The 26,736-nt window shown below is 34.5% G+C and overlaps 1 protein-coding gene across 2 annotated transcripts in view; it reads right to left on the reverse strand.

Moving 5' to 3' along the window:
* Window positions 1-956: 956 nt before the first annotated feature.
* Window positions 957-26,736, reverse strand: part of CHIC2 (cysteine rich hydrophobic domain 2) — a 66,103-nt gene continuing 40,323 nt past the window's right edge. For both annotated transcript variants that reach the window (XM_045079767.1, XM_004764964.2), the window contains exons 4-6: window positions 10,119-10,175; window positions 9,893-9,952; window positions 957-6,429 (exon numbers count right to left, since the gene is read on the reverse strand). In XM_045079767.1, the coding sequence (XP_044935702.1) occupies window positions 6,379-6,429; window positions 9,893-9,952; window positions 10,119-10,175 (168 nt within the window). In that variant the 3' untranslated portion in view covers window positions 957-6,378. The remainder of the gene's footprint in view (window positions 6,430-9,892; window positions 9,953-10,118; window positions 10,176-26,736) is intronic.

Below are 26,736 nucleotides of genomic sequence, written 5' to 3' on the forward strand. Positions count from 1 at the left end.
TTTGGAGGAAAAAAAGTAAGTTGTACCATTTTTCTATTTTTTCTAACTATGTGCAAGTTTATGAATACACAAATACAAAAATTTATTATTCATGGTTCCTAAACTTATATTCATAATGTCAATTATTTTATTCCCAGATATTTGTAGAGATCCTCCCTACAGAAGAAGTATCTCTGTGTGTATTCATTCATATGGTCATTTCAACAGACATCATTATTTTGGCCAATTTCTTTAAAAGTGATTTGTTCTCTAAGTACCAGGCTCTCTTTTCCAACTTCAACTAAATTGGCTTAACATTTTATTTAATACAGTCTTTAAAGACCAAATGCTGCAAATTAGCCCTCATTTTAGTTTCAAACACAGAACCATGTACTGAAGTCACACACCAACCAACTCACTTAACAACAAAAACTCAACTAGCCAAAGTCATCAAGCAAAGTAAAAAAGATTCTCCTAGTTCAAATTAGAAACCCATTTGTTTACTAGAAAAACCTTGTCAATTAAGAATTGATTTTATAAGACTAAACATACTGCAACATACCTGAGACCAAAAACCAAACCACCTTAAACATAACCCATCTACACATTTCTTCACAATTATGAAGGCCAAGAAATTCTTAGCTACCCCCCAAAATCTTAACACAGATGTTTGACAATGGTGTTAATTTCTTAATAATGAAAGAAAACATGATACATATATTTAAAATTCAACTGTATATTTTACTTTTTTTTTAATTTTCATTTTTTAGAATGTTACTAGACTTACCTTTATGTAACTAGAATTACCTGAAAACATAATAGCGACCCTGACTTGGGTCTGCATAACTGCTCACCCACCATAAGTTTCTGATTATTTTATTCAAGAACTATTCCATGGTTACTAAGGATTTTAGGAATTTATTCCTAAAATCCTTTACTTCTTAGTGTTTTTTAAAAAAATTGTCACACTTACATTATAAAAGATAAAAGAATACTTTATTCAAGGTAGCTTCCCGTTATCTTCTCAAAGGACATGATAGTAGAGAAAAACTCTATCTAGAACAATACTTTTTCTTTAAAAAAAAAGTTCCATTATATTACATAAAGAATATATAAAAGGAAGCATAAAGCTCTGTGCAATTCCCCACCATTGCATAATTTTGCCTCTTGTAAACCAAAGTGTAAGATAACAATGTAGTTATTTCTCTCAGCCAGAAGATTCTGCATACCGCTTTCCAATGTCTACCTTGCTTCTACCCCAGCTTCACAATGCTTAACTCTTCAGAGGGGACAAAATGTCATTCATTAGCTCCAACAGATGTAAAAAGAAATAGAGACTTTAAAAGAGCTTTGATAACTTCAAACTCCTGTTTATGAAGACTTCATAGCAATGCCATGAGATTATTGTGATTACCTAATTAAATAAGCTGCTACTAGAAGAGAAAGAAGGAGGTGGTCTTTTATTAGTGCAAAAGGTTTCTTCAGGGAATAGAATGCTCATTCGTTCCTCTAGAACATTTTAAATCCATACAGTATTTATGTCAAGAAAGAACTAGAACCAGTTATACTAAATAACGAACCAGCAGGAGAGATAACAGGAAATCTGCAGTTTGAGAATATATTACGTATGGTTATATAAGGTCTAACAGAGTAGCCAAAAGACTGATCTGTTACTTGGATTCTCTTAAAGGCTGGATGATTTTCTTTAAAAATAAATACATACAATTTTTACCTATCTGACAAAATCAAGGATGCCTGGTATGGTTAGAGCACTGAAATATTTCTGAGATAAAGCTGAGAAAGCGATATACTATCTATCTATCTTTCATAAAGAGAAAAAAGCAGTCAACTCTTAAATTCAGAGCACCATGTTTATGAAGTAGAGATGTTACTTAAAGGGTGGGGGCATGATTTTGCTTAAGTATCTGAAAGGTAACTATATCTTAAAGAGTCTTACTAGAAAGAAACTCTTCTCAAGTATTATATTTAATGTCTGTGATTTTTAAACATGCAAGTCATTACTATAAATATATATAGGGAATACTCTCTTTAATTTTAAATGCAAAATTTAATTGTAACTCAGGTTTCTGCGGATTCTGTAAATAAGTCAAAAGAGCTACTCATTCATTTCTACTTTTATACAGGTCTTAGTAAATAACAGCAAAAAAATGATTAAAAAATATGAGGTAGTCACAGTATCTTCCTTTTGTGGAAAAAGATAAATGCAAAGAAGCCATGTAATTTGATAATTTTGCAGAACAGCAGACATAACTTCAAAATCAGGATTAGCATTCTGAACTTCTATTTTCAGTATTGTCTATTAAGGCTACAAACAACCTCTGTTGTTTCAACTTGCCACTGTGGGAGGAAGGGGAATATTGCTCCCTAATACACAGAATTATGACTAATAATTTAAACAATACTTAGGCTTCTCTTACATTACTACCTAATGAACAGAACAAGATAATAACTCAAGTTTTAAAGACAAATAACCTTCACACCTCAACTTATATAAAAGGCAATTTCCTAAAAATAACATAAAGCTGACTATTATATCTAAAAGTATACTTAACACAACTATACAACTATTATAGGATAATTAATAGTTTGGTTTAGGATTGGTCTTGAGCCTATTCTTTCTGCCATCATATGAGATACAGATCAGTTTTCTTCAGAAATGGTGGTTTGAGAAGCCCCACATGCAAGCATCCTATTATTCTTTTCCTGCAAAGTCTGCGCGGATAAGGTCTGTTGAAAAGGAAAATACCAATTGTTCCATGGCTCCCACGGCAAATTTAAGTTAAGAAATTTTTGAAATCCAAGTACCGCCTTAGCAGAATTGAGAGTGTCACCCATTAATCATTTAATATGACCAACGCACTTTCATTGGCCTTCTAAACACTTAGCTAAGAATACAAAAGAATGGACCATTTGTACTGCGAGCTCTAGGGAAGGAAAACAAAAGGCAGTGGTGAACTATGTCCGCATATAGATGAAGACTCTCTACCTATGTCAGGAGGGTAGCAAAAGCACCCACACTGCTTCAGCAGGATAAGGGAAAGAAAAAGAGTCCAGGACTAGATGTTGGAATTCAGTCAAAGACAGTTTTGAACAGATTGTACTTCTGATTTAGTACTACTAACCGATACTTGAGCCAAAGCAAGTATTTACAGTGAAAATCAGGCATGCAGCTAAACATTGTAACTGTGAAGCAAAATACCGTAAGAGTTAAAACAGTCTATGTACATAACGTTATGTAAGACTACTGTGGTCTGGACGCATGTGACTGTGGACCCAGCGGTCCGTGTTACTATGACTATCATTCTTTCATAACCCAAGATTGGTACGGAATGTTGTCCAAGTTTTATACAGTTTGCTTGTGTCTACTAATACAAAGATGCAATCAGAGGCTGTCTACGAAGAACCATGAAAACACAGCCATGGAGAAAATTGTAGTTCTTCCCGATTTAAAATTATTCAATTATAAAAGTAGTTTTTCTAGTACGAAAAGGAAATTATTGCTTACTACTAAAGGTTTGAACACTTCTTGATTTTAGGCCAAAATTACATGTTTATATTTCAAATGAATGGAACCTAGTCATTAAAGAGTCTTAATAAAGCATCTGAGGACCATTTTATGTAGGGTAAGGTGACCCCCCTGTGAGCAGGGCCTTAGAGAAGCTAAATGTGTCATTTGAATTTTACTTATAGTCTTTAGGTAGAGTATGTATGTATTTTAACTCAGATATATAACAACAGTGTGTTAAAATATAGTAAGCTTTGAAAAGTAAATGTTTCTACACAAGAATGATGGACTACCTATAAAAAGCCCGTAATATATAAACAAAGACCGTAAGTTATTCACTTAGCCTATGTAAAATCTATACACTAGATTTTCTGCTAATAGTATCTTTTCTTGGCCAGTTTTAAAAGTACCTATGGTTCATGTCTCACAAATTTTAAGTCAAAAAATAGGAACTGGTGCTCGCTTTGGCAGCACATATACTAAAAAAACAGGAACTGAAGAACAATTATCATTTTAAATATTTCCTTTGGAAATGTTTCCTAATGTTCACACAACATAGGCATCTCTGACATTTCTAATTTCCAGTAACATGGGCACTTAGATTCATGAATCAAGAAAGGATAAGCCAGAGGGCTTACTGGGGGCCACTAATAAAAGCCCAAACATGGAACTCTAACTGCTCAAGGCGTAACTGGCTAATCGTAATGTTACATATTAGGCATTCCTGGTTCTTTTCTACATACACATCAGAAATGTAAGAGCGCACATTTCTAAGGAAACTTAAAGTAACTGACATACCTCTCAAAATCAGAAAAGCTTTAAAAGGATTCCTATACCTAAATACTATCAATTGTGAAAATTATCTTATGTTAAATTAGTCTTATGGGAATAATTTTTAAATTAAAATTTTCAGAAGACTAGTAACAGGAGAAAATAAATTGTCTAAATAAGTAAAGTTATTCCTATATAAGCTGATCAATACGGTACTCTACAAATTTACAGAATTGTAGATATAGAACACTGTGTTGCAGAGTTTACACAGTTCTATTTTCCTGGTCTCTCTAAATCCTGAGGCAGATTTAGCCTTCTCCAGACAGTAATTTTTCACACTGAAACCATATAGGAATACTAGTTTTTGTAATAGCATTACCTTTAAGTTCCACTACTTTAAGGTGGTAGGACACACCCTGGACACCAGGTCAATAAAGTGAGAAAAGGTTTGAATTTCAGCTCTTCCGAGGAAAAGCGGTCTATAAATTCAAATTGTTAAGTGTTTTGGGGGGTAATGGAAATAATTCTCAGGCGGAAAAAAAAAAAACCACCAAAACTCTAGTTTTTAAGATAGTTCCTTATGTCCAAAATAGAATGTAGGATTTAAGATACTAGAATCCAACTATTCGAATTGATATAGAATTACAGTACTTTGGAGAAGTACAGAGTAATACTTTTAAAAAATACAGGTATATAAATTAATGAAACTGGTATTTAAAAGATTTAATACAAGGAGAAAAGATATTGTATAGTGGTACCAATTCTCAATACAAATTAGTAAGCATAGTTTATATAATTTCAAAAGTTATTCACATTATTGCTAGATACCACAGTTGTATGGAACAAGTTCTTGACACACATTAAAACTTGTATAATTTCACGTTTATAAAAACAAAAATTTACACATAGGCCATTCAGAAATTTAGAAGGTTTTAAAATGCATGGAGATATGTACAACAAAAGGAAGGAAAAAATATGTATGTTTGTCTATGTTTAAAAGAAACTAGCTAATCTGATTCATACTTATATGTCACATTCTTAATCAAAAAAGTATACATAACTGGACTGAAAGCAAACTAGTGGATAAAAACAGTACTAGATCTCTCCTCCATTTCTTAGTAATAATCTGTTCTAAATATCAATGGGGTATTAAACACCAGCTCACTTTTAATTCAAGAACTTTTGCTTTCTTTCAAAAACCTTTCAGAAACATATATCCATTCTGCAATTATGTTAGATTGGGAGAAATATTTTCCTTAGAAATCTTTAAAAGGAGTATTTCCATACTTTTCTATATAAGATTTGATAAACAATAAAAAATAACACAAGTAAGGCCATTATTATCTTGATCAAAAATATACACAGATTGTAATGCTACTATATTTTGTGATCCTGAGCTCTAGAAACCATTAGGTGCATGCATACCATTTGTTATTTGTCTATTCTAATAAAAATAATTTAATCCTGCCTTACTACCTCTGAAGACAGAAATACTTTCAAAAATTTGATAGGTCTTCATAATGTTACAGATATTTCTGCTGTAAACAGAGTGTTAGGAATTGTATGGGAAAGGATATATTAGGTTCCAAAAAGCTAGTAAAGAAAACTTACTATTTTAAAATAATAACTATTTTAAATTTTAAAAGGAAGAAAAATAATACAAAGAGTGTGCTTGCTAGAATAGGTAAGTAGAGCCTTACAAAAGTGTTCTTCTATATTATGGCATTAATAAATAAAAGACTGTGTGTACCTTGGTAATAAAATAAAAAAGGCTGGCCACTTTTTATGCTAATTTCAAATGTATTTTTTCGATAATACAAAAAAGTAATCCTTGAAAATCAGAATACATAACAGAAAAGAGCACAATAACTTAAGTATTAAACATTTGTATGAAATAACTTGCAAAGTTTGACAAAAATGCACACTTAGAACATGCGGTTATTTTAAAAACAAAACAAAACGAAACGAAACAAACAAACAAACAAAAAAAAAACACCACACGATTCTGTAGAACCAATGTTATGTCACCACCAGGAGAGCACCAAGCAAGGCACCATTGGAAAGACAACATACTTGGAAAGTCTCTATAAATAAAGTAAATGCTAATCTGGTCGAAAAATCGGTGTCTTTGGTAAAAATTCTATGAGGATGACCTGCAGAAGGAGAAAAAAAAAAGTTTTAAAAAGATATAAATAAATTTTTATCTTAAAAAAAAATTCAGTTGTATTCCATCACTTATGGCAATTTGACAGTGCCCCTGAAGGAGAACGCATGCAGGGAAGAATGAGGAAGGGAGTCAGAGCTAGCATTTCCTGAGAAATGACTACATACCAAGTGTCTCATACACTGTGGATCTATTTAACCCTAACAACTTCTCCAGGAGGCAAGTATTATAACCCTCATTTCACAGATCAAGACACTCATTATCCAAGTAATTATAACACCACAGCACTGTGGAGTCAGTACTGGAACAAAGGACTACCTTAACTCCAAAGCTTTGCCCTTCCTACTACACTTCTGGTTACAATCAACCCAATGTTTACTTCTTCTGCCTTCCTCCTTTTTGTATCACCCAATTCCATGGGTCTTTCTTTAGGTTCTAGATCTGCTCTCACTTTACCCTACCATGATACATAATCTCTTGATAATGGGTTCTTTATCTCTTTAATTTTTTTAAAAAGCTCTTTTCATCTTAAGTCAGCAATAATAAAGATTAAATTTGTTCCAAAGGACCTTTTACTATGAAACTAAAGGAAAACCAAAATTCACTGATACAGAAAAACACAAGTTGACCAGAGCTAATTTTTATTCCAAATTTGAGTCGTCTTAAATAACAATCAATTCTTTCCCTTGTTCCAGGCTCTGTATGAGACCGATGCTAAACAAAATATTATTTGAAAAGCTTCCAAGTTTGATGAGCTCCTCATTTTTCTTTCAGAAACTTGCCCTGATATAACCTCCAGGCTTGGACACTCTTCCACATTTAGGCAACTGGGCCAGAAACTTCCATTTTCACTCTTCAATTCTCCTGACTTCTGATCTGCCTCAATAAAGCAAGCTTTTCTGCACACAACTCAAAAATATTTCTCTCCTTCTTGAGTTATAACCCTGTACTAAGTCTTCGGCGGCACCCTCTGCCACTCTTTTGACCTGGTATTTGCTAACAAAATGTTCGCTAACTTCCTACAGTTTTTTATTTGAGCTGGATTCCCCTGTTTCTCAGTTACCTCATATAATAAATAAAGGGATTTGAGTAGATGACAAAATTCATTGCAGCTCTAAAATCTGATTATTAAACTAACTGATTTGATGTTTAAACTACTCATGAGTCAACATTCAATAAACACTTCCATATTTCAAATTTGTCCTCATTAGACAGTTTTTATAAATTTCAGGTCTTAGGTATATGCATTACATTTTACAGTGTTTACTACCTAATGCAAAATAAAGGCTACCTTGACTATATTTGAATTATCGTTAGTTTTTAAAGAATATATCCTACAACTTCTTTTCCTTCAGAAGGAAACTGGCCACTTGTCTTATTTCTTCGAAATCACACTATCTTACTGTATCTGAATAAAAGAAAAGTTGGTATCAAATTGGTATTTTTTCTAAATTGTCCCCAATATTCAAAGTATAATTGGGAGAATAATTTTCCTTTAACTAACAAATGAAATCTATAAGTCAAAGACAAGATGAGGTCAAAGAGAGGTGTGGTAAAAAAGGCCCCAGTTCATTAGAAAAATTTTGCTATCTTAACTTCTGAAAATTATTTCGTAAGGAGTTTTTGAAATTATGTTATTCTCCCATGCAACTATCACAAATATACATACTCTGAGAAAATTTAGAAAAAATACATTTTTTTAGCAATTTTTATATTTTTTTTTCTTAAAAAAATTTGTATTTTAAAGTAATCTTTATCTCCAAAGTGGGGCTCGAACCCACAACCCCAGGATCAATAGTCACATGCTCCATGGACTGAGCCAGCTAGGCACCCCAATATTTTTCCTTTTGACATCTCTTCTGGATACCTCCCATAATGGTATGTGAAATAATATGGCTTTAGGAAAAGTGTTTATCTAAAAATTCATAATAAATTAAACTATTTTACAAAGTACAAAGTTCAGAATGTTTTGAATGGTTAAATTATTTTTAGTTAATAAAAGAACATCATAAAAATAAACATGAATATTTGAGTGCATTTTATGAATGAATAACATTCTTAAAATTCTATCTGAAAATAACAGCACTGGAAATGACTTTCATGTTTTCCTTCCCAAAGTAAATAACGAAAATGTATTAGTATTTTGGTTCATAAATATAGCGAGTATCTTTTCCCCAAATCCTTTAAATCATCCCTCCCCCCAAAATATATAAACTCTTACCATCTATGGTGAAAGCCAAGACTAGCATTTTCATAGGTCAATCTCAAAACAAGTTCTTTGAATATGCTTTTTAATAAAAAAAAGTATCAAGTATCTTTCTCATCATCATAAATTAACATGTTTGATATAATAGATAATGATAAAATCTACATTTTTTGATTCACTGAATAGAGCTGTTCTATGAAAAAAGACATTTTTAAGATGTCTTTTATGTTCAAGGCTAGAAATGGGATTTGACTGTATGATAATGAAAGAAAGGGAAAATGCTACAGAGAAAAATGACTTTATGATAATTTTAAACTATTTAAGCACTGTTTTAATCAATGTCTTGGTCACACACGCTCTCACACACATGCACACCCATACATATACTATCTATGATGACTATATTGTTTCAGAGAATAGACAAAATCTGCCAGAAATGTGCCTGGTTACTTCACAAAGACTATGACTTTCTTTTTCAACAAATAAGTCTTCCACAGAGCTTTTTAATAAAGCAATCTTTCCATATTTAAAATAAAACACCCAAATTCAGGGAAGAATAAACAAAAATTCATGATTTTCTACAGTATTCTGAACTTTTCAAAAGGAGAAAAATTGTTCAAGTAAATCAAGGATTTAGTAAATTATATCCCATACTGAATAAACTCTAAAATTCATTGTACACATGTGCCAATTAGGTCTCTTTTAAAGAACACAGAATGAGCAACATCTCATCTCCTGCTTTAAAGATAATTTTTACAAAACAATATTCTAATAACATTTCAAACGATTTTAAAGGCCACTGAGGTATGGGCAGTTAAAATCTATAAAGGCTAAAGGTTTCTTAAGCTCCAACGGCTTGGCTGAAAGGTTTTCTTCCATACTTGGAAACTTGATTAGCATTATATAAAAAAGCCATATCTGACTTGCTGCGTAACCAAAGTTGTGGTTATTCTTTATACAGCATCTAAAATTTCACACTCCATCAACACATGTTCAGGCTATTTTATCTTGGCAATTAATTTATTATTTTTCAGAACACAGTGAAGCCTTGTTTTCAAGTCATTCATAACTTTATAAATCAGTCTTGCACATGAAACCATGCATCTGTGAACCGTAGAAAATCCCTGCGCTCAGGAGATTAAGCTCCTGACACCTTTGCTGATTAATAATCATGGAAAGAATAAGATCAGAAGCAAAATAAATGATCATTTAATAGAGAAACTCACAAAACAGCCCTTTAACTTACATATTCCATCATGTTATTCGTTTCACATTTCCTTTTGCTCAGTCTCCAGTGCAAGCACAGCTAGACAAGTAGGAGAGTAAAAGAAGAAAAATGAGCCCTATTTTATTGCAGCACACAGACTAACCCATTTGTCCACCTTTCATATTTTTAGTTCAACAAAAGCATCTGTTTCCATACTGTGCAATTCAGACCCCAACAGTACGAAGCTGCTCCCTGTGGTACTCACCTTGTGGTATAACCTATTGTTTTCCCATTCTAATAACTTCTCAATCGATCTTCGTGTCTGGAAGACAAATGAGAAAAAAGTTTACTCTTGACTGGTTTTAGAAAAACTTTGTTTTGCAGCTGTTTTTTGTGTGAAAGGGAGAGAGGTAGAAGACAGTGACTGAGTGAGCACATGGTGGTCTATAACACTTTCAACATTTGTGTACTAAGTAGTACCCTGAACAGAAATGGTACTATTATAATAAAGATATGGTTTTATTCTTCAACACTGTATCTTTTTTTAACTGTTTCAAATTTACTAGCCTCTGATATGAAATTATTGAAGTCTTTTAAAAAGCTAATATCAAAAATATAAATAAGAATGAAAAAATAAAAAGTTAACATCATCTACCAAATGATATAGATTTTAATGCCCATTTCTTCCAAAAATATTTCTGTAGTACTTAGTGATAAAAGTTCCTTCACTCATATTTTAAAACAAGTTATTTAAATATTAGTTAACAAAATGCAAATGACTTCAGGGTAAAATCAAAAAGAAAATAATTAAACATTCACAAATTTTTAAAAAATCCACTAGCTATCAAAACAAATTTTCACATCACACCTAATACCCATATTTAAAAGCCTGTTTATTAATTATTCCACAGATAAAGATTTTCAGAGGCAAAATATATATAGCCCACAAAAATGATACTAAAATCAAATACTAAAATCAAATGCCTAAGTCAATACTACTGTTAAAGCAATCAACTGAGAAATGTAAGTTCACTTGATTTCTGCAATATCTACTGTGCAGCAGGAAATGTGTCTTGCCTGGAAGTATGAATAGAGGAGAGGGTAATTCATGATGCCAGGTGTTAGGATGAGACCGACACAGCTGCAGGTGCAAAAGGGACAGTGTTGCTGCAAGAATCAACTGCAACTTGGCGCAGCTGCAGCTTCCTTGCAAGGGAAGGAGAAAAGCATCTAGTGCTATTAATGTGTACAACTGAGTACTAACAAATATGAAAATCTGCATGTCAAGCAAGGATGAGAGAGGTAAAAAATTGTTAGGATCAAGCTGATTTTAAATAGTTTAATGTTACATAACAAATGGTTAATATTTCTTTAAAGTATCCACTGTCATCTAAGTTACCATATTACCTTTTAGCATGTTGCACGTACAAAAGATATACTGGTCACAGAGGTGCCAATTATAATTCATAACTACCAATGAATTACCCACTATTACCATTTTCCAAGCTTATGTCATAAAAATCAGAAAATCACCTAACTCTGAGCAATAACGCCAATGACTAATTTATTACATTACTTTTTTTGAACAGTTTTTTTTTTTTTTTGGCAAGAATTTTAAGGGAGAAAAAGTGCCCTTGTTAACAATGATCAGCAGACCTCACTTGTTTCTTTGTAAAGATAGCCTTTTAGAGGCAGCTCTCCTTTTAAATGAAAATAGGGCAGCAGTTATGGTCACACTTTTTGTTAATTTAGTTGCCAGTCAGCCCCAAATCAAAAGAAAATAAGGCTGCAGAGTGTAATTAACATTCAGTTCAGTCGTTTTGTCCCTTGTCTAGCCCCCAAGCTTTGTTAAAATTGCCATCTGAATGCTGAAGGCTGTAGGGAAATCGATTTGATTCTAATCGCACCATGAAAAGAACATGATCTAACTGCTTTCAGCCCTCCGTAAATCTGTACTAGGTCTTTAGCACAATGCAACTTCCAATTTAAAAAGCACTGAATGTCTCGTCAATGACTTTGTGAAGAAAAAAGAACAAGGAGCAGACATAAAAATTCCAATAGTTGTTTAAGCATTAAAGTTCATTTGCATCACAGCGAACCTGAAAAGGGCTGACCTCTCAAACCGCCTCTCAGGTCTATGAAGTTGTAGCCTTGACAAGCTCACATTGACAGAGCTCATTGACTCTGAAAGGCTACTCTATCAATGGTGAAAAATGGCAATAGGTTCTACTCTGAGCAGGCATCTGCCTGCCCACCCGCTGCTAAACCAATGGCAAAACCGATTCAAAACCTGAATCTACCTTGTAATCTTCCTTTCTAGGACTTTTTAATAATAGATTAAGATTACTATACAATTTGAGGTTTTACTTTTACTGATGTTTAAAAAGGGGGGTGGAGGATGAAATAACTAGGGTGGGGAGAAAAAGCCATCCAAGTCCAAGGTTTTGTATCAATGTAAAACAGTAAAAGCTTAACCTTACATTCAGTAAATATTCATTACTCAAAGAAAAAAGTGTAGCTAACCATCATCATATTTCATCACAAATTTAAATCTAGGCTATATTATAATAAGAATGGATCTCAGTAGGAATGGATCTCATGGTGTATAGGATACATACAAAATCAATTTAGAACTTGAAAATAGTTACTTTAAATAACTTAAGTCAACTAGCAGTTTTTGGATAAAAGGTAATTACGAAGTATAAACCTAAAATTCCAAAATATTTATGTAGGAAATCTGAATTTACTCCTTGCCTCTAATTAGGAGTTTAATGATAGGGTTTGGTACGATAATTGTATCTTACAATATTTAAGAACTCAAAACAAAACGAACCCTGATATGCAATATTCTGAATAAGCATCTAAATATAAAATATTTCTACATACTTGACAGTCTGGAGAAAAAGCAGTGAATTAGCAGCATCTAATCTTGCGATAAGACTTCTTTCCTGCTTGACAGGTGAAAAAAAAGCACTTGCACGTGCAGCTTAATTAATCATTGCACTTGACATCTCAATGATTTACAGTGAGGAGCAGGTGAGAACATACAAAACCAGAAAGGAACCCTTGATCTAAGTGGAACATTTCTAGGACACTAAGGTGACAAGTATATAGATTCTAGCAGTCATTTAAAAAAGGAAAAAGAAAGAAAAAAAGAAAGAAAGACTGTGCCACAAATTATTTGTTAGTAACAACAAAAGCTCAAATTAAATGGAAGAAAAAAAAGCTTTAACTACCAAGAATGTTTAATACTCTGCAATTATTTTAGCTAAAAAAACCCAAAATATATTTTTAAGCTTAAATACAATACCAATTTAGCAAATACTGAAAAAAATATATGACACCTCAGCATTTATAAAAGCTATTTAAAAGCCTTTCAACATGAAAAGAAAGCATCTTATAATTGCAATCATCTAGAAATAACAGTGAAAAGTTTAGGTCCACAGGTTTGTTAGACAGCTATCTAAAGAAATTTAAGACTCAACACTTCCAAACTCTATTAATTACTACTAGTCAAGCAAATCTAACCATACAAAAATCTGTTCTTGATTTTTAAAAGTTTGTATCAATCATCAAATTCAATATAAATTAAAGTAAACTAATATGCATCAGAGAAAAAATAGTACGTACAGGGCCTGTCAACACAAAATACCAAAAACATTATCTTTCAGTATTCTAGGCCCGTGGATTTCTAAAAATAAATCATCTTAATTTTCTTAAAAGAATTTGGTCCTTGTGAAAAGCACCAGACTGATAGTCATGGGAACTAAAAATCTTCTATTTAACTGAAAAGAACAGGGGAAAGGGCAGTGCAGGCTTCAGTGCTAGCTTCCCTACAGTGGGCCTTAATCCTTTTCAGTGTTCACACCCTGGGGTGAGAGGACAGGTTAGTGGTTCTTTACCAATGAATCCTCAGACCCGCAGCATAAGATGATCAACAAGAAATCTAATTTTATCATGGATTCTTAATTAAAAGGACCAAGACCACCAACTCACACCATGCAAGCAAAACAAGTTTTTAAGAGAATAATGTAGTGCCATTAACCTGGTCTGGAAGAGGACAGCCCCAAGAACTGGACTGCCACCTATCTTCCTTATCACAGAGCTCACTTTTTTTCCCCCACATATTTCTTCATTTCAACACCTTGCTAATTACATTTTTCTCACATGTGAAGTAACTATGATATAGCCATTTGGCAATGTTAAAGTAAAAAATAATAGAGATTCAAAAACATTTCAATTTCTAAATAAACTTACTACACAGACTGCTGAGTAACTAATAGTAATAGAAGGATAGAAACTTTGGCTTCTATTTCTATTGCCTTTGATTCCTTTTAATTTTTTGATAGAATTGTGGAAATAAATGAAAACAGGAAAACCGTAATAGATGTAAAATGGCCTGGATAATTCACAAAATGGCTAATTAAATAATGATTAATTAAAAATTTACATTAGATATACTGCATTATCAACTTTCAAAGAGGCATCTAAAGTACACTTACAATAGTAAAATACCTATAAAGGAACTAGAAAAAGTTAAGTTAGCACAACTAAAAATTAGGGTTTCTTGAAAATTCAAATTTGACTTATTATGAAGCATTTTTGCCATTTTTTCTAAATATTATTACTTTCTAAGGAATAAATTACTATTCCTTATAAGCAAATTACATGCCATTAGGTATATAAGTATTTCGGGGCAGCAAGGACTCAGTGTATTTAGAAACCCTGAGTGTATTATTCCTCTACTTTGTTACCACTATTACTTAATACTATACTCATTACCAATGATTCACTTATCACAATCGTTTGAAAAGTGGTTTTTCAAAAAGTGGTTTTCTAGAAGTTTAAAAACGAAAATCAATGGAAATCTCATGAATTTTAAAGTACTTCAAAGCCAATGGAAAAAATGTTAAATGTGGAAGCTGTAACAAAAATTTCTCTGAATTTTTCCCAAGGAAACAGCCTTCTTATCAGTCTTGAAAACATAAAGATGCTAAAATATGTTAACAAGATGTATAAATAGAGTATCTCACTAATAACTATAGAAGTTCAGCTATTTAAACTTAAAATACCTAACTCAATAAACTCAAACTTTATTTGAATGAGATTTATTCACAATATCACAATGTCAAAGAGCAATTTCAAATGCTCAATTTCTTCTTTAAAACATTTTAATTTTAAACTCCTAAATTTATAATACATTAAGCTTTAACTAGAACAATGCTTCAAATATATGCATAATCTCATTTTCTAAAGTATTTTAAAGTATTTTCAAGTAAGAATTATACTTTCTTTTGACATCTGTACAAATTGAAATTGCTAAAATAAGTGATACAACAATGTTTCTAGTTACGAGTCATTAGAAGGAAACCATATGACATTTTAAATGAATTATTTTAACAAGAGAAAATTACTTGAGTCACCTGTTTCTTCTGGATTAAAGTAAATCTTACATTGCAGTGATGTGCAGAAAATTAAATGGCACACCTCGGTATTGTGACACATGAAAAATCTGGATTCAGCAAAAAGACAAACTAGAATATGATCAGATTCCTCAAAAGGATGTTTAAACAAATCCCCTTCCTGTATTTAAAGGCTCCTTTTAAAAACTGCATGTGAACATTAACTTTTAAATAACCCAGATAAACTAAAACATCCACCAAAATATCATCAGAACAACACTTTTCGTACTATTTGTAAAAAGTAGTATTTTGAGATGAAGATAAGCTAGGCAACTACAGATATTTGTGTACCAAGACTGTAACTACGGTATGCTTAAATTCAATTTCATCAAGAGTTTATGACGTAGGCTAGTGGTTCATACCTTTTTTAGGTTATTCTACTTGGTGAATGATGAAAAAGGTATATATACATAAATACACAAAATGCTGCACATGATATTAAGGGAGTTATCCCCTACCTCTGATAATATTTCAGTAAATACGGGTAACATCTCAAAAAACGAAAACTGCATTCACTGTGGGTCCACTATACTCAAATAAATGTTTTTAAAAGCTAAAACTGAATTTTAACTGACATCAGATTAGAAAAACTGTTCATAAAGACAAGTGAATTTCACTAAGCTAATATAACCCAAGTATTACTATCAGGGATTTTTAAAAACTATGTAATTACACAAGAATGAAACACTGGTTAGGACCAACAGGTGAGAGGAAAAGTCACTTGCTAAGTGATTATAATGGACAACCAGAGAAACAAAAAGGGATAAAGAATAGTACCTACTGATCTTCACATCCAACTAGGTATCTTCCCTTTGTTACCATATGTAATATTCACAAAGCATCCATAAGGCATCTTGATTTACCTTAATTTTACATATGAAAACTACAGCTTAAAGGGGTTAAGAAACTTAAAGCTACACTAGAAAGAGGCCAGGATATGAAACCAGGATTATATGGCTTTCAATATAATGCTCTTTTCATTATACACCAGCACTATGAATTTGTAAAGAATCTGTCAAATAACACATCTATGACATGCAAAAAGTATCTAAACCACTAACGAGGCTATTGGCCTTGATCATCCAACTTACTCTAAAACTAAATTCTTTCCACCTCTAATATTCTGTGATTCTAAAGTCTGAAAAATACCCATTCAATTACTCTATTCCTCAGTCTCAGTGAGATTCATCCAAAATGTGTTTTATTTTTTATACCTTGCCTCCTGCAATAAAACATGACCTGAGGTATATTTCTATTTTATACATTAAGTACACAGCCTTACAGAATTTAAATGGTTTGCCCAAGGTCACACATACCATTCAAGGGAATGACAGGATTCAAGCTCAGATCTCCAAACTTTAAGGCCAATGGTTTTTGTTTGTTTGTTTTTAGATTTTATTTGTTTGTCAGAGAGAGAGAGAGAAAGAGAGAGCGTGCACACCAGCAGGGGGAGGGGCAGTCAGAGGGAGAAGCAGGTTCCCCACTAAGCAAGGAGCCTGATGCAGGACTCCAGGATCATGACCGGAGCAACAGACAGATGCTTAACCAACTGAACCACCCAAGCATCCCTAAAGTCAATGTTCTTTCCACTTTGGATAACTATTTCTACTTGCATCTGAATTTTTTAAAATTTCAAATAAAATGTAGAAACAAGATAAAAACAATCGTCTAATTCTTTTCTTTCAATCATGCAAAAAACATCATTCCTTATACCAAGTAAAAGTAGCTGGAGACTTCTACACTCCACTGCCAACTGAAATGAATAAAGTGAAGAAGGAAAAAAAAAAGCACCATTATTTTTAAAACATCAGAAAATTCTGAAAACAACACAAAACACATGAAATAAAATCCAGGGACGAAAAGAGCCGTTCTTAAATCATCTGATGATTACTGGCCATTTTCTCTGTTTGTTGATTCCTGGGGTGGGCTGAGGATCCGACTTGGCAACAACCAGTGGGACTCAATAGGGGGAAAGGGAAATCAACAAAGCTTCTGCAGGTTGTGCATGCTGGCTCAATAGATTGGAAATCAGATGTGCCCTAAAATGCAAAGCCAGTTCTCCCTAGAAACATTACTGAGTTCCTGGCAGAATGGAAGGGTCAGGGACCAAGCCAGAAAGACAGAGAAAAATTACTCAGTCTCCCAGGGCTTAGGACACAAAAATTCTGCTGGACAGAGAAGGCTCTGCAGCAATCCAACATTTGATTGGTCTCTCCCTCAAGACATGTGAACCTGCAGGAGACTAAATGCTAAAAAGCCAAACTCAAAATATCCTAAGGGTACAACTTTTAGGAGAAAAAGGAAGAGAAAAAGAGAAGACCTGCCAAACCTCATCGAAAGTCTAAGAAGGGCCAGACCCAAGAAAAAAGGAAAAATCCAAAGGTGAACTGATTCCTACTAAACTTGCAACCGGTGCCAACCCAGCTCAGTCCCTGACTCTCCTCACCCTACCTGCCGATGAGAAAGGAGGAGACCCTTGACTGTGAAAGACTTCATCTGGAGCTTCTCATTTTGTGTATGATATCTAGCATAAAGTAAGAAATTATAAAAGGCAGGAAAATGTGAATAATCATCATAAAGAAAAATACCATAGTTTAAACAGAACCATGAATAATCCAGTTATTGGTGTTAGCTGACAGAACTTTAAGTATGGTTAATATGTTTGATGAAGTAAAAGGAAAAGATGGACGAATACGTGTGAAAAGATTTCAAAGAGAACTGGACTCGCTAAAAAACATCAAATGGACATTCTAAAATTTAAAAGTCCAATGTCTGAAAGAACTCACTGGATGGCTAACAGCAGACTGGACACTGAAGAAGGCAGGCAAAGCAAACTTTTTTTTACAAACCACACCAATACTATGTTCTAAATACTCAAAGGGGGTGCCTGGGTGGCTCAGTCATTGGGTGTCTGCCTTCAGCTTGGGTCAGGATCCCAGGGTCCTGGGATTGAGCCTGCCATCAGGCTCCCTGCTCAGCGCTGAGCCCGCTTCTCCCTCTCCCTGTCACTCCCCCTGCTTGTGTTCCCTCTCTCACTGTCAAATAAATAAATAAAATCTTAAAAAAAATGAGTGAGTGAATGAATGAATGAATATTCAAAGAGAACTGAATGTCAGCCAGCTTTTGGCAAAAATACATTTTCTAAGTTGTTTAACATCTTTCTCTGAAGACCCAGTGCCACCTCTGTACACTTAAGGCTTAAAATTGATACTTTTTTTAGTATCTTCTTTTATGATGAGAATTTAGTAACATGCTTTTATTCCAGTTAAAAACTACTTATCAGCACTATTCACACCAGGGCCATAGTTTGTTTCATTTATGCAGGAATCCGTTTTCTAAGTTTCAGGCCTATTCCTCATAATGTGAAATCTTTTACATCCTTTTCCAAAGCTACTGAGCTAACATTCCAAAGAGATGACACCTATTTCTTTATCCTGCACTTAAACATATGGGAGATACTGAGGAAGGGGCAACAACCCAAACACCCAATACCTAGGGCTGGACAGAGAAAACACAACTCTGAGAGTCCTTGTCCTGCCTACATTGCATTAACTCATTTAAAATATGTAAGTTTCAAGGAAGGATGTAATATCGGGGGGAAAAAAAAACCTTTACCAGGAAACATGTATACCTATTTGTTAGTAAGTGAGAACTTCATAAGTAATTTTTCAAAGACAGGTATATTGATTTTTATTTGTTCTTATAAAAGTAATATAGAACCAGAAGCACTGTATCAACTCTTAACTGTCCAACCGGAAGGCTGTATAAATTTAATTAAAATAAGGGCACCTGGGTGACTCAGTGGGTTAAGTTTCTGCCTTTGGCTCAGTCATGATCTCAGGGTCCTGGGATGGAGCCCCGCATCAGGCTCTCTGCTCAGCAGGGCCTGCTTCCCCCATACCATCCCCTGCCCCCGCCACCGCCTGCCTCTCTGCCTACTTGTGACCTCTCTCTGTCAAATAAATAAATAAAATCTTTAAAAAAAAGTCAATCAAAATGTATTTCTCTCCTGTGTTCACTTTATCTGCTTTACAGCCTCCTTCCTTAACCGAGACTCTATCTTCAAGATATAAGAAATTTATTTAAATATTAGAAAAAAAATTAATTGGAAAAATAAATTTGCTGGAAAACTATAGTATTATAAATGCTGATATAAATGCTTGAACATTATTACCATATATAAATCAATGGTAACATTATTACCAGATAAACTTAGGTAAATTCTTTTTGCCAGATAAATTAGGTAAATTATACATTCTATGGGTCTTAATTTCCTAACTTGTGAAATAATGATCTTCTAAGTTCCTTTCGAACCTCTAAAATCTCCCTGCTTCTAGGTATAAAATCAAATTATAATAAGTACTTTTTAAAAGCTTGATTTTTTTTTCTTATTGAAGAATTAAAAAAAAAAAAAGAAAAAATATGAGGTTTGGAGCTGTAAGCCCGGGATTCTACCTGTGGCTTAGCTTTAGGACTGTGGGGCTTCCAACAGATCACTTAACTTCTGAGCCTCAGTTTTCTCATCCTTAAAGAAGGAATAATATGAGCATCTACTCTTGGAACTTGGGGAAGATTAAATGGCACGGTGCAAGTAAACTGATTAAGCCAATCCCTGGCATACAGTGAGCATTCAATAATTACTAGATGTTATAATATTTGCCATATAGGACTGTGGTAAAGATTGAAAGAGGATAAATGGATTTTGCAACATAAGTATACATCAGATCATCATGCTGTATACTTTAAATTTACACATGTCAACTGTATCTCAAAGCTGGATTAGAAAGAACGTATGGACTAGATCTTATGTTAAATGTTCTTTTTTTTTTTTTAAGATTTTATTTATTTATTTGACAGACAGAGATCACAAGTAGGCAGAGAGGCAGGCAGAGAGAGAGAGAGAGAGAGAGGGAAGCAGGCCTCCTGCGGAGCAGAGAGCCCGATGCGGGGCTCGATCCCAGGACCCCGAGATCATGACCTGAGCCGAAGGCAGCAGCCCAAACCACTGAGCCACCCAGGCGCCCCTAAATGTTCTTATCATATACACAAATACATACAAAAGAGGGTGAGAAGGTGGAAGTTATTAGAGGTGATGGTCAGTTCATGGTACTGTTTATAGTGACAATATCACAGGTGTATACTTAGCTCCAATTTATCAAGTTGTATACATGAATACATACAGCTGCTCTGTGTGTCAATCATACTTCAATAAAGAAGGAGACAAAAAGCATCCAAAGAGAATCATGCATATAAAATGCTTTGCTAACAGCAAATGTACAATACGGGTTTCCCCAGCTATCCAAGAGTGGTTTTTGTTTTTTGTTTGTTTATTTGTTTTTTGAGAGAGAGAGAGAGATTGAGAGCACGCAGGAGCAGGAAGGGAGTGGGGCAGAGGGAGAGAAACTTAAGTAGCCCCCACACTTGGCACGGAGCCCAATGCAGGGCTTGATTTCATGACCCTGACGATCATGATCTGAGCCAAAATCAAGAGTCAGGCACTTAACCAAACAAGCCACCAGTGACCCCTATCCAAGAGTGTTCTTAACAAAACCTTTCATAAACTGAAACAGCATGAAGAAGCAATTACAATTAATTTATACAGAAATTTTTTTTAGCTTTCCCAGACCCAAAAAAATAACCTCTTAGGTTTTTCTGATATTCCAGGACACATCTTGCTAACAAGTGTACAAAATAAATAAAAGATAAAACACAGATGTTCACAGACACAGTTCAAAGCTATGGTGGCTTGATGCTGAGATGCTGAGTGTGTAGGAATGAGTATGGTGGGACCATTCTTGCTGCTCAAGGTGCATGCTGCCTCTTTAGCAGCTGGCTGCAAAACAAACACTAAATGCTATTTTTGCTTTTTGCCTTTCTTCTTAAAAGCGAAAATCCACTTCAGACTTCCTTCAGTTAACAAAAACAAGTAATAATATAGATCTTTTATAAAACTGGAGTGGTTACAATGTGAACTTTCAAGAAGCAGGGGATACATACAATTATTTTTCTTTTTATTTGTTCCTTGGGGTCTATTAATTCCATTATGTATCACTACAGATTTTATATTTTAGCAAAACATTTTCAGTTATACATGTATTAGGAATTTAGCAAACAAAACGTTTGCTAGAGGCACCTGGGTGGCTCAGTGGGTTAAGCCTCTGCCTTCGGCTCAGGTCATGATCTCAGGGTCCTGGGATCGAGTCCCACTTCGGGCTTTCTGCATGGCAGGGAGCCTGCTTCCTCCTCTCTCTCTCTCTCTCTGCGTTGCCTCTCTGCCTACCTGTGATCTTTCTCTGTCAAATAAATAAATAAATAATCTAATACACACACACACACACACACACACACGTATAATTCAAGTTTCTTTCTCCTGTTTTACAGGACAGAAATTGCTATAAATCATATTTTATATTGCTAAGTCTATCACTGTACAGTAGAACAATATTAAATCTTCCTTCACAACAAAGATCAGCTTCCTGAAAAACTTCTGTAATAAGGCCATTTAAAGTCAAGTAAAAAGGATACTGAAGACTAAGAACATTCTGACTGCATGAAAGCCCTTATGAATATTTATTATATTTACAGAAACAAAGCAAACTGGATAGCATTCTATAAAAAAAAAAAAATTTGCATTGATTTTTCTGCATCTTCAATTAATAATAATGGCTGTCATAAGAACACATTTTATTCATCATCCCTTGTTCACTAGAAACTTTTCAGGGTTCCCCTTTAATAAAATTTAATTAAGATGCTTTTAAGTTTGGGGGTGCCAGTCTGGCTCAGGAGAGCATGCAACTCTTGAACTCAGGGTCCTAAATTCAAGCCCCACATTGGGTGTGGAGATTACCAAAAAAAAAAGACAGGCTTTTAAGCTTATTTTGCTTTGTTTCATTATCTACAATATGTTAAAGGCATTTCTGTTTATCTAACTCTTCATCCAAATGTTCAATGCCACTCTCATTTTATGATCTGGTTACCAACTACAAACACTCAAATTACAGAGTAAATGAGAAATCTAAAAGTTGTGGGTAACTTCCAATACTGTCTGTATAACTGAGTAAGTATATTTTAAGTTCCTCCCATATATAAATATTTGTAGGTTCCTAATTATGATTTCCCCAGCTTGATTTTCCCTTGAACTTCTTTAAATCTGAATGGTACATTCTCACTCAAGAACTCTACTCCTGACCTCTCCCATTTGGATTTTCAACTCTTATAAAATCCTAAGTAAAGTAACTCACAATTATTAGATAACTAAACCGGGTTGAGAGAAAAGATATCCAAAAGTGAATCTAAGCATTATACTAAATTTAAAGTAAGAGAAATGCAGTTAGACTGGCTTTGTATCCTTTTCATCAAAGTTTCAAGAACTAAATAGCAATTTTCTTTAAAAAACAAAACAAAACTTGGAGTGCCTGGCTGGCTCAGTCAGTGGAGCATGCAACTCTTGATCTTGGGGTTTTGAGTCTGAGCCCCATGTTGGGTATAGAGATTACTTAAAAATAAAATCTACCGGGCGCCTGGGTGGCTCAGTGGGTTAAAGCCTCTGCCTTTGGCTCAGGTCATGATCCCCGGGTCCTGGGATTGAGCCCCACATCGGGCTCTCTGCTCAGCAGGGAATCTGCTTTCTCCTCTCTCTCTCTCTGCCTGCCTCTCTGCCTACTTGTGATCTATCTGTCAAGTAAATAAATAAAATCTTTTTTAAAAAAAATAAAATCTACAAAAAAAGAAACCCAGAGAAGCAAAACAAAACAAAAAACTAAAAAACAAACAAAAAAACTGAAAATTTTAACTAAAATGTTAGTTCTTTAGATTTGAAATAAAAATCAACATTGAAAACTTCTTTACTTAAAGCTTAGAAATACACATGTTTTTGCAGACCAATACAACTCTCAATATTCAAAGGATTACAGACTTTTCAGAGCTATAAAGGACCTGAGAGGTCAGTTAGTCTTTTTCTCAGATTAAAAGAAAGAGAAGAGTAGGAGGCAGAAAAACTCCAGGCTCAGAGAGGTTTTTCAGTGACTCGCTCAAGTTCACCCAGCTTCAAACAGTGATTTACTTCCTATTACACTCTGTCACATTGTCCCTGCAGAAGAAAAATGTCTGTTATTTACTCTAAGAAAGAAAATGCTTTTATCTTCTCAGGAATGTTGTTTTAAACAGCAAGGACTATTATCTTCTGAAATCTTATAACCTTAGTACTCAAGGATTTCAAAAGCCAAAGAGTACATTCATTTAGCAAATATTTATTGAACACAAAGTAGATGTGAGGTACCAGGAGAGACACTGGGGATAGAAAGACAAAAACTAGGAAGAATAGTAATAAATGATAATAATAGCAATGCCATTAATTAAGCCCCCACTACAGGCAAAATACTATAGTAAGTATTTTATATGCACTTGCTCTAATTCTTAAAGTAACACTGTAAGAGATTAATAGCATTTCGGACAGGTGAAAACTGAAGTTTACTCAGAGTAAGTTCCACTTTCCAAACGCCAAAGTGCAAGTCCTAGGTACCCCATGATGTAGCCTACTTCCCTATTCCTAAGCAAATGATCCCCTGATATAAGACTAAATACAAACAAAAGAATATAAAGGGAATGGAAATATACACTATATACAACAAATCCATATAGAGAGCACTTTTAGAAACCCACATAATTCTGGTCATCAAACGTAAGAGAGATGAAATACTAAAAAGAAGGAGGTAAGACACAAACAAGGTTAAGAAGTTGATGTATTGAACAGTCAACAATCTAAAGTTTTCAGTCAAAAAAAGATAATGGCTGAGAGCATATACAAAGTCTATAAAGTCACTGAAGTTGGGATAGGATAAATATACATACAGAATCTCAGAAAACTAAAACTAATAGTTACTTCAATACGAAAGACAAAGCAAAACAAATATACTGTAACACAACATACAGTAAAATTATGAAACTTGTTTCCTCAAAAAAATCAGCTAAGCTAAAAGCACATACAAGTCATAAAGAGTTCACTTACTTGGACATTAATTTTCTAAACTCTAATACTAAAATTATAATATAATCAAGAAGCAGAGTATAAACAAATGTACAAACAAAAATAAGCTTTTGCAAAGGAAATGTCATAAAATCTATTTAATAAAACTGAAGCACTTTATTCACTCGGAAGCTCCTCAGGCTGAGGTTTCCTGTTTTATCGTCTTCCAAGTACTTACCACTATCTGTAATCACCTCATTGCTTTTTGTTTACCTTTTAAGTCCACGAGAGGAACCACATAACCTCTAAATAGTATCTAAACAGCATCTAAAACAGTATTGAGCCCATAGTATGGTTTCAGAAATATTAGTTGAATTGAGTAATAATTGCCAGAGAATGGCAAAAGAGCAGCATCAAGAAATGGCAGCTGGGGCACCTGGGTGGCTCAGTGGGTTGGGTTGCTACCTGTGGCTCGGGTCGTGATCTCAGGATTCTGGGATAGAGTCCCGCATCAGGCTCTCGGCTCGGCGGGGAGCCTGCTTCCCTCTCTCTCTCTATGCCTGCCTCTCTGTCTACTGTAATCTCTCTCTGCCAAATAAATAAATAAAATCTTTAAAAAAAAGAAAAAAGAAATGGCAGCTGAAATGCATTTTTGTAAGACAGATACATTTCTTTTCCAACAGTACTGACTTAGTAAGTAATTTTAGACATTTTCCATTAAAACAAATATATGTTGTATAACAGAACGAAAAGTTCAAATGAGGGGCACCTGGATGGCTCAGTGGGTTAAGCCTCTGCCTTCAGCTCAGGTCATGATCTCAGGATCCTGGGATTGAGCCCGCATCACGCTCTCTGTTCAGCAGAGAGCCTGCTTCCCCCTTCTCTCTCTGCCTGCTGCTCTGCCTATTTGTGATCTCTCTCTCTGTCAAATAAATAAATAAAATCTTTAAAAAAAAAAAAGTTAAAATGAGTATCTGAGATGTAAGACAAGACTTCAAATATGTTTTGTGATTATGTGGCCATTTCGTATTTCTAGGCCCTAAAGACATATACTTATTGTCTTTATTATTAGGTACTTCATGAAAAATATGACAAGTACTTACAAACTTAAATTACCTCTGCCCTCAGCCAACTGTCCAAACAGACTACAGGCCATCTGAGTAGAGCATTAATATACATCTTTCTATCTCCAGCCTCTAGTGCAGTACTTTCATGTCAAGAATGCATGTCTATGCAGCAATGTCCACAACAGCCAAACTAAGGAAAGAAGCCAGATGTCCATCAACAGATGAATGGATAAAGAAGATGTGGTGTATATATACAATCAAAAACACCCAAATCCTGCCATTTGCAATGACATGGATGGAACTAGAGTGTATTATGCTAAGTGAAATAAGTCATTCAGAGAAAGACAATTATCATATGATCTCTCTGATATGAGGAATTTGAGAGGCAGGGGAGGGGGTCGTGGTGGGCAGGGAGGGAAAAAAATCAAAGAAGATGGGACTGGGGAGGCAGACAAACTATAAGAGATTCTTTTTTTTGTTTTGTTTTTTAAAAGATTTTATTTATTTGACAGACAGAGATCACAGGTAGGCAGAGAGGCAGGGAAGCAGGCTCCCTGCTGAGCAGAGAGCCCGATGCGGGGCTCGATCCCAGGACCCTGGGATCATGACCTGAGCCGAAAGCAGAAGCTTTAACCCACTGAACCACCCAGGCGCCCCAAGAGATTCTTAATCTTAGGAAACAAACTGAGGGTTGTTGGGAGGTGTGGGGGGAGGGAAGAGTGGCTGGATTATGGACATTGGGGAGGGTATGTACTACGGTGAGTGCTATGAATTGTGAAAGGCTGATGACTCATAGACCTGTACCCCTGAAGCAAATAATACATTACATGTTAATAAAATAAAAATTTAAAAATGCTTCTATAAAAAGAGAACATTCAGACTTTCATTTTTCTGCAAAAATACTGCAACAGGTACCAGATTTACCCTCTGGCCTGACAGGATAAAAAAGGCGGCTCTTTCAAAGACAATGGGCAACAGACAACAAAAAACACTGATTCCTGAGAGATCAGGAAAAAACAAGATCGGACCCATGATTTCCCAAGCTTATTGATATAAGAGAGCTTCCAGGCCACATCAAATGCAGCCCCAAACCTGGGGACTCCCTAAGTTAAGGAAACAAAGCTGAGAGTCTGAGGAGACCAGGGCAGCTAGAAGCCACAGAAGAGTACCAGAGAAGAGAGTGATACACAGAGAATGAACTCCAAAGATATGCAGGCAGTCCCAAGGAGTATTAAGGTGAGTACTGAGCAATGCATGCAGGTAAAGACACTACCAAAGAAGGAACAAAAAGAACTATGAGAAAGGACTAGAGGTAACAATCTCCAAAGCTTACCAAGATGCAGCAAAATTGTCTCACATATCAGTCACACTAGGAAATGTCACAATCCA

This window comes from Mustela putorius, unplaced genomic scaffold (assembly GCF_011764305.1).
Source record: "Mustela putorius furo isolate JIRA1106 unplaced genomic scaffold, ASM1176430v1.1 tig00000430_pilon_pilon_pilon, whole genome shotgun sequence".
In the NCBI taxonomy this organism is placed as follows: Eukaryota; Metazoa; Chordata; class Mammalia; order Carnivora; family Mustelidae; genus Mustela; species Mustela putorius.